The 15,737-nt window shown below is 39.5% G+C and overlaps 1 protein-coding gene across 1 annotated transcript; it reads right to left on the bottom strand.

Moving 5' to 3' along the window:
- Nucleotides 1–386: 386 nt before the first annotated feature.
- Nucleotides 387–15,300, bottom strand: LOC140825134 (uncharacterized). Its single transcript, XM_073186703.1, has 8 exons — nucleotides 14,385–15,300; nucleotides 13,818–13,894; nucleotides 13,550–13,718; nucleotides 7,351–7,439; nucleotides 7,059–7,223; nucleotides 6,885–6,962; nucleotides 1,829–1,932; nucleotides 387–767 (listed from the first exon to the last, which is right to left on the bottom strand). The coding sequence occupies exons 1-8, from the start codon at nucleotides 14,959–14,961 to the stop codon at nucleotides 662–664; spliced, it is 1,365 nt and encodes a 454-aa protein (XP_073042804.1). The 5' UTR covers nucleotides 14,962–15,300; the 3' UTR covers nucleotides 387–661.
- Nucleotides 15,301–15,737: the final 437 nt, after the last annotated feature.

The raw sequence follows: 15,737 nt of genomic DNA on the forward strand, positions 1-15,737 counted from the left end.
GGAGGCCAAGGAAACCAGCGGGCGCGGAAGCTGACGCTCGTTGAGCATGGCTCTAATAAGTAATAACATGCTCACGAATAAAAATTCATAAAACCGATCCCTCACCTCTCCAACGCGTGGAATCCTTGGGTCTACCATGGTCCAAGTCTATAGTTAAACGAACCCCTTATGCTTACATATGCAAGCAAATAAGTTATAAGCACACACCCCCACGAAAACAAGGCATGGGATATAAAGTGAGATTTTTGCATTCGCCTCTCATTCTAATGTATTCTACACTTACCATCCTTGTCAAATGCAAAAATGATTTCACGTCTGCTTCAAGTTATAATGAAGTCTGTACTTCACACTCCAAATCTTTAACAAGCAATAAGCTAGATGCGGCATAACAAAGCTCACTTCAGTCTTCGTTAACGAGTGTTAAAAGTTGAAAACAATACATACAACAGTGGAATACAAAGATCCTATCATCCATCGAGGTAGTATCGATGTTATCAGATACATTATACAAGCATGCTTTATGTAGACAGAAGATTTTTGCATAGAACAACAATGAACGATTCTTCTTTCGAATATGAACCCGGGTCAGTGTTTGGAAAATGCCCTATTTCGCAGAAAAGGTTCGCAAAATACCAGAATGAATTTGAAAGTCCCAGTCAAATTAGAACAGTTGGAAGAGAAGACTCGTTGATCCATCACCATATGATCGAAGATCAGCAGGTCTAACCAGTGCTCTGCACAAAGGGCACGTCCTCTCTCTTTCAAACCTGGAAACGCAAAATGCAAGCTTATTAGTTCATGAACATTTACGTATAATAATAATACATGAACTACAATGCTGTCCATTTCCTCATCTTGTTACAATAATAATTCCATGCAAATCAAAAAATTCTCATACCCAATAAAATATTCAACCCATGGTACACCGTGAGTTTTTATATCATCATGATACCATTGCAACTAAATCATGTATCAAACTATGAAAATAATACAAATACACCTTCCCCCAGGCCTAATAAAAATGATTGACATTTTAGCAATTTTTAAAGTGAATGTGCGAATATAGAAGTAAATATAATTTTTATAGTTCCATGTATAAAAAGTTCACAAACATTCCCACCATTAACCGTGAATAGGGCACGTAAATATGATATCTTAAAAGTGGATCATTTAAAACAAGACTTTTTATACGTGTGATGAATGGTCAATTATTCAGCTCTCTTTCTCAATATCATCGCCTCACAGACCATGATATAAACGGAAGGCGTAGATGAAAAATCATAAAACTGTTGTGCTCTAAAGTGGTATAACGAAGGCATTCGTCGATGATTTATATATCAACAGACATTAGTTAACATTTTCAAGAAAATGTTATTCTTGGAGGTTGAATTTATACGACACGCATCATTAGATGAGGCAATATCACTACATTGTTACACACACTGTAGTGTGTTCACAAGCGAGAGAGAGAGGAGAGAGGAGAGGAGAGGAGAGGAGAAGGAGAACTGCAAACTAGATTGCTATGGGCGGACCATGCAGTTATTGCACAATTAAAAACATGTTTCAACTTTCAGTTGTTCCATGAGTAACTACCTACATCAGTTATCAGCTTCGCCATTTTGGCATGATACATTTGAAGTTGTCAATTTAACAGAACAAATATTGAATTTTTCAAAGGGTGCTGATTTTGACAGATCCGATTCAGTGATGCCTGAGAAACCAACTCAAACTAGTACATACATATATGAACCAACATCAATCAAGAAAAAAGCACTCTTTATAGGATCATAAAATATAATTTAGCATGAAATAAAAAATGAAACCCAACCATTCAGAAACACAGTCTTCACAGAAGATATGCTTGCAGCGCAACAAAATTGGGGCGTGCATCTTCTCCTGGCATATAGCACACAGGTCTCCAGATGCATTAACCTAAATATGATAAATAAAAGTTCCGTTAGCAGATGTCTTATTTTTTAACCTAGGCAAACTTCTTAAGCAGATCATGAGGCAATTTCACAAAGTAGGAACACCAACTTATGAAGTACTAAAATTTCTCACAAATAACCTGAAAAAGAAAACATGAGGCGTATATTATCCTTGTTAACAGTGGGATAACAATTATTAGCTAGTGGCGAAGAACAATAGAATACAGTTGATCACATCATAAAAACCTTGAACAGTTTTCTGAACTCAAAGAGGAATATAATAATAATAGAATGAAATATTAAGTTGCAAGGAAGAGTGAGGAATATATAATAATGGAATGAAATATTAAGCTGTAGGCCAGATTGAGCTCAATCAAAACTACCAGTTTTGGCCTCGTGAGAGAATTGTTAATTTTAGAACAATTCAGATGATTGAGCAAGACAAAAGAACTATAGAGGTTTTTTTTTTTAAAAAAAAAGAGAGAGAACCCTGAAAGTGACTCAGAAAGACTTGTATTTTAGCAGTATGAAAGGTTCATCAATGACAATATCTTTACCAAATGCTGAGCCAGGCACTTAAGGGACCTTTAACAAGCCCTCGTCTATGGAGGATGGACCAACGCATAGAAGACAGAGTGATGCATGGGAGGACACGGATTTCAAAATGTCGCGAGAGAGTGTGGTGGAAGAGGATAGCGACTACAGTGATGTTGAAACTCATATTTCGGAAATTTCAGACGCCATGACACATACCAGTTTGGGATGGGAGGACATAGGAGATCTCTTTGCAATAAACTCTGATAAGGTACACAACAAAATACCACAGTCTCATAATCAGGTACCCAATCTTCCATTTGATCCTTCTTCGTCTTTTTCTTTAAGTCGAGTCCCGGGGCAAGGGAGGGAAGTAGAGGGTAGGGACTGTAATACGGTTTGTGATAAGTCGGGTATGGCGGAGATAAAAATCAAAGACAGTGATAGGAAAAGTGAGGGGCAGATGATAGTGTCTGATCATGAAAAAGAGGTTGGAGTTTTGGAAATGTTGGGAGTACAAAGGGTGGATTTGGAGGTTGGGTGGAGGCCGGTTGGCAAAAGTGTGAGGGGTGAAAAAGTTGTTTGATGAAGATTCTTTCATGGAACATAAGAGGGGGAGGTTCGGCAACGAAAAGGGGTTTCATTCGAGATATGTTGAGGAAGGAAAAGCCAGACGTAGTTATTTTACAAGAAACGAAAAAAGAAACTGTAGACAGGAGATTCATATCCAGTGTTTGGAAATCAAGGTTTGTTGAATGGGTTCAACTACCTTCAATTGGAAATTCAGGTGGAATTTTGGTCATGTGGGATCCTCGAGTGGTGTCAGTTAAGGACAATTTGATTGGAGAATTTACTGTTTCCATTTGCATTGAAAAAGAAAGAGATGAAGGAAGTTGGTGGTTATCTGCAGTTTATGGACCATGCAAAGCACGACTCAGAAATCTTTTTTGGGATGAATTGTCGGGTCTGAGAGTCCTATGTGGGAATAGATGGTGTGTGGGAGGGGACTTTAATGTTGTGCGATCTTTAAACGAGAAAATAAACAGTAAAACTCGGACAACAAGTATGGATTGCTTTGATACGTTGGTGCAGGAATTAGAATTGATTGATCCCCCATTACTGAATGCGAAATATACATGGTCGAATTTGAGGGCCGAACCGATTTGCAGCAGACTAGACAGATTCTTGTTCTTGGGAGGGTGGATGGAGTTATTCCCATTTCAGCGGCAATATGTACTGCCTCGAGTAACATCGGACCATTTTCCAATTATTTTGGATACACAAAAACTGAAATGGGGGCCTACTCCATTTAGATTCGAGAACATGTGGCTGGAACATAAAAGCTTTAAAGGGAATTTTGCAACCTGGTGGAATAACACACATTTTCACGGTTGGGAGGGATATAAGTTTATGAGAAAGCTTAAGTCTGTTAAGGAAAATATTAAGATGTGGAATGGCGAGGTGTTTGGGAAGAATGAGATGAGGGAGGCCGAATTGAAAAACAAAATCGTTGTTTTGGATGAGAGAGAAGCTGAAGGGAGGGAGAATGAGGAAGGAGTTACAGAGAGAAAAATTTTAAAATGTGAGTTGGAAGAATTGTTGTGTCGAAGGAATCGAATGTTATATCAAAAAGCAAAATTACATTGGTTAAAAGAGGGAGATCAAAACACAAAGTTCTTCCATTCTCTACTAAATCACCGAAGAAGCAAGGGAATAATTAATAGACTGGAAAAAGATGATGGGGTGGTTGTAGAGGATGAAGAGCAAATAATCAGTGCCATCACAGAATACTTCCAGCTACTGTACAGCAACAGAAATGTAAGCAGATTTGGGATCGAGGGGGTCGAATGGAGACCTATCGATTTCGATATGAGAGCTGAAATTGAAAAACCATTTCTCGAGGAAGAAATTAAGAATGCTATTTTCGAGTGCAACAGATGTAAATCACCGGGACCTGATGGGTACTCGTTTGCTCTATACCAGGATTGCTGGGAAGTTTTTAAGGGGGATCTAATGAAGGTTTTCGAGGAATTTTACGAAGGGGGGATCATAAATGGGATAACAAATGAAACATATATATGTTTGATACCAAAGAAACACGATTCACTAAGGATCAAAGATTTCAGACCCATTAGTCTTACAACGAGTTTATACAAGATAATTGCTAAAGTTCTCGCGGCAAGGTTGAAAAAGGTGATGAAATACACACTGTCTGAATCCCAGAATGCGTTCATGGAGGGGAAACAAATTTTGGATTGCTGTCTCATTGCAAACGAGATGGTGGAAGAAGGAGAAAGAAAAAAAAAGGCTGGGTCTTCAAAGTCGATTTTGAAAAAGCATACGACAATGTGGAGTGGGATTTTCTGGACTTTGTGCTACGTAAAAAGGGATTTGGAGATACATGGAGAAAATGGATAAGAGGATGCATATCTAATGTCTCTTTTTCAATCATGATCAATGGAAAACCGAGGGGAAAGTTTAAATCAAGTAGAGGTCTACGACAGGGAGATCCGCTGTCACCCTTTCTGTTCAATATGGTGGTTGATGTTTTAGGCAGCTTGATTGAGAAAGCAAAGGAAGTTAGTTTGATAAAAGGATTTGAGGTGGGCCGAGAGAAGTTGGATGTCTCACATATACAGTTTGCGGACGATTCCTTGTTTTTCGTTCAACAGGAAGTGCATCTAGATTTTCTAGTTAAAATTCTGGAGTCGTTTTGTGCTATGTCAGGACTTAAGATCAACTGGGATAAAAGTGCATTATTGGGTTTATGTCAGGATGAGGTTGAAGAGGAACAAATAGCTGGAAAGCTGGGTTGTCGAAGGGAAACATGGCCTATCACTTATTTGGGAGTTCCTTTAGGAGGTAATCCATCGAAATTATCTTTTTGGGAACCAATTCTGAACAGAATTAAAAAGAAATTGGCAACGTGGAAAAAAGGATTTTTGTCCAAAGGGGGAAGACTCACATTGATTGCTGCGGTGTTGAATGCATTGCCTATATATTTTATGTCACTTTTCAAAGTGCCGAAAGGAGTATCGGCGAAGATGGAAAAAATGATGCGCAATTTTCTTTGGGATGGCAGCGACGGTGAATCGCACTGTCATTTGGTAAAGTGGGAACAAGTTTGTAAACCGAAAGAGAATGGAGGATTGGGGATAGGAAACATTTGCTTGAGGAATAAATCGCTTTTGGGAAAATGGTGGTGGAGGTTTGGGGCTGAAAACGAACCCTTGTGGAAGAGAATAATAAGGAGTAAATATGGGTTACAAGAAAATGGTTGGGATGCGGGGTTGGCGTTGAATGTTACGTTTAGGTGTCCGTGGAGATTTATCTCAAGCATTTACCCGACTTATCACCAACTAGTGAGATTAGTGGTTAGAGGTGGAACTAGTATCAGATTTTGGGAGGATATTTGGTGGGGGGACGTAGCTTTTCGTGATTTATTTCCTTCTTTATATATTATTAGCTCAGCTCGTAACTTGCCAATATCTTATTTCTTTGCTTTCGACAGTGTGTCAAATGATTATTCATGGGATTTTCATTTTCGTAGGATCCTACTTGATGATGAAATTGTTCAGATGTCTTCGTTGTTAGGTATTTTAGAAATGGTTAGGATTGTCGAAGGGGTTGAGGATTTTCGAGTGTGGGAGGGGGACCCGTCGGGGAAATTTTCAGTTAAGTCATTTTACAATTCTTTTTTCCCACCCATTAATGGTGTCCAGCACTTCGAATTTTATAATTTCATTTGGAAGACTTCCATTCCTTAAAAGATTCAGATTTTTTCTTGGACGGCAATTCTTGGAAAGTTGCCTACATCAGAGTTGATGCAAAAGAGATGGCCTAATTGTGCTCTTTCTCCGAATTGGTGTGTTTTATGCCGTAATGAAGTGGAGACACAGGACCATTTGCTAATACACTGTAATTTTGCTAATGAATTGTGGTCAAGGGCCTTGAAGGAATTGAAATTCAAGTGGGTTACACCGAGGACAACAGCTGATTTGTTCAATACTGATCTCGGACATCTTGTTGGAAAAAGAGGAAAATTTTTTTGGACAGTGGTCATCCATGGCGTATGCTGGGGAATTTGGCTACAGAGAAATGCAAGAATATTTGAAGATTTCGAGGAGGATGCTCAAGAATGCTGGGAGAAAATCAGATACAAGATAATTAGTTGGATTGGAATTATAAAAGAATTTAAGGGTTTATCATTATTAGATCTTATGAGGGATCTCTCTTATGTGTATTGCTAGAGGATAAACCTCGATTTCATTCATAGTGGACCACTAGTCCACTTTGTGTAATTGAAAAACAATTTTATATTAATATAATTAAGTTTCCTATCAAAAAAAAAAATAAGAAGAAATTTGCATGTAAAAGTTCACAAACAAATGCAATTTTGGAAGGTCAAAAGAAGCATCAAACCTGCTCTGACGTTGCATGACACCCATAATGAATTTCTTTTTTTGATAAAGCTTTTATTGAAGACAAGAATGATCGGACCTAAAGGAAGAAATAAAAAAAGTGATTAGATATGGCTGACTTTCAAAATTAAAGAACAAGATAGGTAGAACATCAAATAACTTATTAAATACATACCTTCTCAACAAGTGAAGTTAGCTTAAAAGTTAAATACAACCCTGTTATTAGTGATGAAAACAGACTCCCATAGACTTTGTTTAGGAAAAATCTATACCACACAGGGGCTGGTAATAATGCACGGTACAGGAGCAATGTGTACTCAACCAGTGTCAACATTTGGCCCTACACAGCCAAAATATTACTGTTTAATTCCCACGCAACTTCACAGACCATTGCCAGATTATAAATAATATGACTATAAATTAATAAATCAGATTCTATTCCATATTATACACTTGGGTTTTGTTACCTGTCTACGAAAATTATGGCCTTTACCATTCTTGTAATACATCAACAGGATTAATTTCAAGACCATTGCTGCCTCACGCACCATCGTATCTGCAGCACCAAACACAAAGAAGGTGATATAGAGTTATAGGCATGTATGCAGATATAACATTGTTGCCCATAAACGCGAATACATGATTGAGAGAGTCCCCACTCCGCCCCGCCCTGCCCTGCCCAGATCAAAAAAAGACAGGAGGGGTGACAATAAACTAAAAGTACAAAGAAGGCCAAGATAATTGCACGTTAATTTATTATTGGTGCTTGTGACAGTACTGAACCAATATCAGGTCACACAAAGAAAAACTGAGGATGAACTTGATACGTAGGTTGAGATAAGTAACCTTTAAAAGGCCTCCTATCATGAGAATCGAGATAGGATGGTGAGGCAAATATAGAGCATTTTTTAGGTGTATTTTAATTAAGTGTGCCGCAACTAAATTCATGATACCATGATGACAAACATGCTAATACAAAAAGTTACTTAAGTCTCCATGAATCATGACGTAAATGGGGAGCTAACTATGAAGCGCTCAATAAAAAGTCTCTCTCGTTTTCCTCACGGTGGCGATGTGAGGAGCTCTTCTATCTTGGGATAGAGTTTTTCCTGGTTTCTCTTCACCAGGGTGTTCTATGGATTCTGAGGAAATAGTAAGGCGAGTGAATGCCCTCAAACTTTCTTCAAGCAATAAAGATGGAGTGGTCATTATTTCAGCAGATCTTACTTCACAGGGCCTTCAACGATTAGATTCATGTCTTGTGGGCAAAGTTCTTTCATCCAAAGCAGTAAATCGAGACACTTTCAGAACTCATATGCCCCGAATTCTACAAGCCAAGAAACCGGTAAATATTGAGGTGGTGGGTGAAAATACTTTCTTACTTGACTTTCACTCAGTGATTGATAGACGACACGCACTAATGGATGGCCCTTGGACGTTCTTCAAGGATTTGGTGGTTTTTAAAGCTCCCCAGGGGCTACAAAAACCAGCAGACCTAGTGTTCGATGAAATGCCTATATGGGTTCAATGCTATAATATCCCGATAGCTTTTATGCAATCGACCATTTTGCGAAATATTGGTTCCAAAATAGGTCAAGTTATTGATATCGAAGCAGGAGACGATGGGAATTGTATAGGGCGCTTTGCACGAGTTAGAGTGATGCTCGATATTACTAAGCCTCTCAAGCAAGGAATTTGGGTGCAAACTGAAGAGAAGTCCGAAGCAGTCTGTATTGTACTCTTATATGAACGGCTTCCCAATTTTTGCTTCAGTTGCGGGATCATAGGGCATGCCCAAAGGAATTGTGATTCAAAGAGCATTGAAGGGCAAGCAGAGAAGTATGGCAACTGGCTACGTGCCCAATCTACAGCAGGCGTTCGAAGCTCTATTGTCTACAATCCTCGCAAAAATCCTAGTAGTGTTTCTCTCAATGCGCCATCTCCGGACCATGAGAATAGTCCAGATCAGCCGGTAATGGTCAAGTCTCCAACAAATTTGATAGATATAGTGTCATCCAGGGAGCAAAGCGAATCAGGAGATAACTCACTACTTGTGCTAGACAATCAAAAGCAGGCATTAAATATGGAAGGCAGCGAACAATTAGACTCCAGCGAGATGTGCATACAAGAGAATAGCAGCGTGGTACCAATCAAGATCACTACACAGTCAACTCATAAGAAAAAATGGAAGAGAATGGCCAGAGGGATTCAAGATATTCCGGATGAGACTAATGCAGATTTTGAAGCCACTAAGCTAGGGAAACGTCCAATCCAGGACCAAGATGGCCCCTTCGATACTGGCAAAAAATTAAAGGCCATTAGAGAGGATGGTTCTGACATGGTTCTCCATACGGCGAAGGTTGCGATGCAACCTCGCCGATCACCATGAGTTGTCTTATTTGGAATGCACGAGGGCTTGGGAACCATCGTGCAATCCGCGAACTTCATCGTCTTTTAGACGAAAGTAACCCATCACTAGTTTTTATTAGTGAATCTAAGCTGATGGCTGCACAGTGCAATTGGTGGAGGAGAAAATTTCGATTTGAGGGCCTTTTTGTTGTCAATTGTGATCGTCGCTGTGGGGGTCTTGTACTATTGTGGAAGGAACCTTTTGAGGTGCATATTCAATCCTACTCTACTGGTCACATCGATTGTATCATTTGTAATGGCTGCCAGCGATGGCGATTTACGGGATTTTATGGAAATTCAGTATCAGCCCTGCGCCACCACTCATGGCAGCTTCTCAAACGCTTATCAAACATCCATGAATTGAATTCCTTGCCGTGGCTGATAGGTGGGGATTTTAATGAAATATTATTTGATTCGGAGAAAAAGGGAGGGACTCCAAGAAATGTGAAACAAATGTCTGATTTTGCAGATGTAATATGCGAGAGTGGTCTTCATGATATGCCTTTTGCAGGTGACCCGTTTACTTGGTGTAATCGACGTGGAGGCGAGGAGAATATCCTAGCTAGATTGGATCGCTTTTTCTGCAGCTCTGCCTGGAACTTAAAATTCCCAGATGCAGAGGTCAAACATTTAGAGTTTTATGGTTCTGATCATCGAGCACTAATCATGAGCCTTAAAAATCCACTAAGGAGAAACACATTTCTAGGCCATAGAAGATTTACGTTTGAACACAAGTGGCTGCTGGACGAAGGCTTTGAGGGGTTCTTTTCTTACAAGTGGGATGCACTCGGGAGTAATATTAGTCTGCCAGACTCGCTACGTCGCTGCAGCTCGGATCTCAAAATGTGGGCTGGGAATAGGTTTGATCATCTTAGAAAGAAAATAAAAAATCTTCGACAAGAGTTGAAAGGGCTTATGCGATCTCAAATTATCAAAAACAACATGGCCAAAATTTCTCAGCTGGAACGAGACATAGAGAGGTTAGAGGAACAAGACGAACTTCATTGGGCACAGAGATCAAGGATCAATTGGCTGAAACATGGGGATCGGAACACAAAGTTTTCCACTCCTCAGCTTCTATCAGACTAAGAGCGAATGCCATCAAAGGGTTGTTTAATTCAAGGGGAGTATGGTGTGAGGATGATCATCGACTGGGGGAAATCACCTTAGATTATTTTGACACTCTCTTTTCATCTTCTCATCCATCCCAGGTGGATATTGCAAAAGTAACAGATGCAGTTGATGCAGTTGTAGATGCTCAGATGAATGGAGTTTTATGTGCCCCTTTTACGGGTGAAGAGGTTCGACGTGCGGTATTCGATATGCATCCATCAAAAGCCCCCGGGCCGGATGGCTTTACAGCGCTTTTCTACCAGAAAATGTGGCCTATAGTGGGTGAACAGGTGGTTTCAGCAGTGCTTTCTATCCTGAATGATCAGGGTGACCCTTCGGAGTGGAATTCAACATTAATCACTCTTATCCCTAAAATTCAGACTCCGGAAGCATTGAAAGATTTTAGGCCTATAAGTTTGTGCAACACTTGTTACAAAATAGTGGCGCGAGCGATGACTAACAGACTCCGGCCGATACTCACACAAATTATTGATCAATATCAAAGTGCGTTCATACCAGGCAAACTGATACTTGATAATGTCATTGTGGGTTTTGAATGTATGCATTGGATTCGGAACCACCGCAAGGCCAACTCCGGTTATGCAGCCTTAAAATTAGATATGAGTAAGGCATATGATAGAATAGAATGGAGCTTCTTGGAAGCAATGTTGCTGAAATTGGGGTTTGCGACACCTTGGGTGAGGCTGATTTTGAGATGCGTCTCAACAGTTTCTTATTCTTTCCGCATTAATCAGTCCATTGTTGGTGTCACACGTCCTTCCGGGGGATTAAGACAGGGAGATCCTCTCTCTCCTTATCCTTTTGTTTTATGTGCTCAAGGTTTATCTAAGATCATTTCGAACTCAGTGGAGAGGAAGTTAATCCGGGGTGTTAAGGTGGCACAATCATGTCCTATTATTTCACATCTTTTCTTTGCTGATGACAGCCTTATCTTCTTTCGGGCTTCCAAGGCGGACTGCTTAGAAGTAAAGAATTGTCTCAAGATGTATGAAAAAGCATCCGGACAAATGGTCAATTTCGAAAAATCAGCCGTAACTTTCAGTCCGAGCACCTCATGTCAGGACATTGATATTATCAGGCAGACTCTCACAATTCCAGTGGTTATGGGTCATGATTTATATTTAGGATTGCCCACCTTCTCCTTGAGAAAGAAAAAAATCCAATTTGATTATTTGCGTGAACGAGTCCTTAAAAAATCTCAAAGCTGGAATGCTAAATTTTTCTCCATGGGTGGTCGAGAAGTCCTTATCAAAGCAGTATTACAAGCCATCCCAACCTATGCAATGTCATGCTTCAAACTCCCAATTACTCTTTGCCGCAATATTGAACAACTTTTTGCTAAGTTCTGGTGGAATGCTCATGGTGATAAAAAAGGAATGCATTGGGCCAAATGGGATAATATGTGTCTGCCTAAAGGAGATGGAGGTATGGGCTTCAGAAAATTAAGTGCTTTCAACAAAGCGCTACTTGCTAAACAAGTGTGGAGAATAATTCAAGATCCAAATTCTTTAATGGCGCGAGTGCTCAAAAGTCGATATTTTAGAAACAACGACATCATGATGGCAGATTTAGGCTCAAGACCGTCTTATGTTTGGCGCTCTTTGATTTGGGGCAGGGATCTTATTGAGAAGGGGCTGTGTTGGAGAGTTGGGAATGGTAATTCTATATTGGCACATCAAGATCATTGGCTCCCGACTTTGCCAGCAGGATTGTGCAGACACCCTTCGTCTTTATTGGCCGGTTCTACAGTGGCACGGTATATTCATGATGGGAATTGGGATGAACAGGAAGTGAGGCTTAATTTTCCACCTGTTGCAGCAGAAGCCATACTCAATACTTTTCTGAATCGGATTGGGAGCGAGGACATTCGCTACTGGAAAAACAACAAAGACGGAAGATATTCGGTTAAGACCGGATATCTCTCGGAAATTAAATGTACAGCTCCCCCACCGTTTCAATCGATTCACCCGCATCTTGATTGGTGGAAAAGAATCTGGACGCTAAACCTGCCTCCCAAGGTACGTATTTTCTTGTGGCGTGCTTCTAGAAATTTCATTCCTTCTTCGATGAATTTACTAGCGCATCATGTTCCAGTTGATGGTTGTTGTGAATTGTGTAAATTATCTTTTGCAACCACATGCCATGTTTTGTTCTTTTGCCCAAGCATTAAAGTAGTGTGGAAACCTACTGTTTATTGGTTTGTGTTGAAGAAGTTGAGGGGTGTTGATTTCATTGAGCTTGCATCTGTGATTTCTAAGCATTTTGATACTGAGGCATTTGAGTTGTTTGTGGTTATGAGTTGGGCTTTGTGGACAGAAATTTGTAAGGGCAAGCACGCTGCGATTGAGCCTAGTAGCGAAATTAGTATTGATTGGGTTTATTCCTTCCTAAGTGCTTTTCGACAGCATGGTAAGACTTTCTCCACCAGATTAGTTTCGGCCAATTTATTGAGCCAGTGTTGGGTGCCTCCAGTCCCGAATCAGTTGCGACTAGACGTTGACGTTGGGTTTGATGAAGGTAGAAACCGGTTCAGTGTTGGGGCTGTGATCCGTGATAATAATGGTACAGTCTTGGGAGCTTCGGCGCACATTATTCGTCATCCGGGATCAGTGAAAGATGCGGAATTATGTGCTATCAGGTTCGGCATGGAGTTTTGTTTGAATCTAGGCCTTCACGATGTTAATATTTTCTCAGATTCGTTACTTGCTGTTCAAGCTATTAGCACCTCATTAGTTGACCTTGGTCCGAGTGGTGTGCTCTCAATCGACATTCTCCATATGCTGAAGATGGATGCTTTCTTGTCTATCAACCACATGCCGAGATCGGCCAACAGAGCTGCTCATCGTTTAGCTCGTGTAGCTTCTGATGTTTCCTCTTTTGTTGTTTGGTGTTCTGGTGATATACCAGTTTGGTTACGTAATATTGTAAATCATGATATTATGAAGTAATGAAGTTGTTTTACTTTCAAAAAAAAAAATATGAAGCGCTCAATCCACAAGTAAAAAGACCCAAAAAAAAGCTAACAAATGAAGTGTGTCTGAGTGAATGTTTTGTTGGGCCACGAACATCACAATAAAAAGTTATTCCAACAAATAAAAAATCACAAGTGGTCAATGATCATACCATTCACAAGTGTAACAAAGATTGCATGCCAGAAAGGTGGGATTGTCTTTGGAGGAATCATGAGTAATGGGTAGAAAATGTCATCCTTCCGATACCACCAATAGATTCCAAATATCTGAAGCGTGAAGAAAATGGAATAGCCAACCAGGACGGATATTTTCCTTTCTCCCTGCAAAATTAGGGTGGTCTGATAAGTCCCTTTGGTAACATTGATTTCAAGTATAGGAATAATGAAGCAAACAATTCAACCATGGAACAGGATATTCACCTTTAGTGCTGTTTGCTTCCGAAGAATGTCATTAGACTTGACCAAGACAGCATAGATGTAGATAGTAACAAAAAATCCTTGAAAACAATACTCAACAGAGTAAGAGTTCAGTTCAAAGGAAACTTATGACAGACAGAAACAATAGTACACCAAAGAGGTCGTAGTTATTAAAAGTGCACGAGCAGAATAGTTCATAGTAGATGCCATAAAGTACACTTTTATAGCTTCAAAAAATGTAACAAAAAATGCAAATTCCAAACGGAACACAAAAAACTAGAACGATGTCAAATTTGTTATATCACCCGCATCCACAACCCTAAACAAACCAAAGTCAGGAAATTAACCAACTATAGAGGAATGCAACTACGTCTTCTATTACACAATTGAGCTGCTTTTTAATATTTCATGCAATCAAAAAATTTATCATCTAATCTAATTGTATAAAACAATAGAACAGAGTTTACAACTGGACTGCTATTTCGTAAAAAAACTAGGAATTATCACATCATCACATAAACAAAGAAATAACTGGGAATTTTACACGATAAGGTTTCCCATGTTATACACCTTGCAAGTGCTGCCGGATGAAAACCACCAACAAAAGCAGAGAAAACGGAAGAATCTGCTCAACCCACCTCGCCACCTGTTGTATCTCATATCTCGGATATGATGACGTTTCTCTGTTATTATCCTCACTACCTCCCCCATTCCCATTCCCGTTTACCTCATCAGCACCAAACACAGACTCCTCCGCACCCGATCCCACCACCCCATTAACATCATTTTCACCATCATTCAAAGCCCTAACCCTATCTTGCTCTCCAAGTATCCGAATCGAAACCTCCCCATTACTAACGCCATTCCCACTCCCGTCAACTCCAACATCGCCGTTAATCAGCTCCAAATTCCTAGGGCTTTGATTGCTGACACTGGGAATCGTATTACCATCCCGGGTTATAAGGGGGTGGGCTTCAGAATACGCGTATTCAGGCCGAACCCTCAGGATACCGGAGTATTCAAGCAGTGACGAAACAGGGGACTGTAAGTACCGGAGAGAAGGGAACTGGAGGGCCCTTGAGCTCCCACCTCCATTGCTTGGCGACGAAGGTGCCGAATTCGAAGCATCAGAATTTGATGTGTCCATAAAAAAAAAACACCACCAAAATTATCAAAACCCACTAATATTTATCTCGAAATCTGAGGTTTCTTCTTCTTCAAAACCGAAATCCAATGCTTCTTGACCCAAAAACCCTTTCTTTTGTTCAGATGAGGGATTCTTCGGTTACAGAAAATGGAGCAATCGGTCCGTTCGGGAAGAGTCAGACGAAATAAATCAAATTAAAAAGAAATAATCATATCTAATTACACAACAGGGTATGATTAACAAAGATTAATTGCAAAAAAAAAAAAAAAAAAAAAAATTGGAGAATTCAATGATGGTGATTCGTGATAGGTTGAATAAAATATGTGGGGAGAAGAGAAGGTACAACAGCGGTACACCGGCAGGCTTTATATTAAATTATTTTTGTGTTGTATAAAAAAATTATATATATTATTTTATTATGATATTTAATTATTTTCTGTTTAATAATTGTTGTATAAAAATTATATATTATTTTATTATGATCTGATATTTATTAATAAATAATTATACACGATTTATCGAAATAGTTCGAACTCTCACGTAATTTAAAGATGGAAAAAACTTGTATGAGACGGTCTCTCGGATAGTATTTGTGAGACGGATCTCTTATTTGGGTCACCCATGAAAAAATACTATTTTTTATGCTAAGAGTATTACTTTTTATTGTGAATATGGGTAGGGTTGCCCCGTCTCACAGATTATGATCTGTGAGACGGTCTCACACGAGACTCACTCTTTAAAGATAAATTGTAGAAAAAATAAGAAAATTGTATAAA

The sequence above is a fragment of the Primulina eburnea genome, chromosome 1 (genome assembly GCF_022965805.1).
Source record: "Primulina eburnea isolate SZY01 chromosome 1, ASM2296580v1, whole genome shotgun sequence".
In the NCBI taxonomy this organism is placed as follows: Eukaryota; Viridiplantae; Streptophyta; class Magnoliopsida; order Lamiales; family Gesneriaceae; genus Primulina; species Primulina eburnea.

Bases quoted from the DNA above. Each gene is read 5' to 3' on its own strand.
- LOC140825134 (XM_073186703.1), bottom strand. From the start codon at position 14,961: ATGGACACATCAAATTCTGATGCTTCGAATTCGGCACCTTCGTCGCCA. The intron at 13,895-14,384 runs GTGTATAACATG...ATTGTTTTCAAG, and splicing joins CATCCGGCAGCACTTGCAAG to GATTTTTTGTTACTATCTAC. The intron at 6,963-7,058 runs GTATGTATTTAA...TTCTTCCTTTAG, and splicing joins TAACTTCACTTGTTGAGAAG to GTCCGATCATTCTTGTCTTC.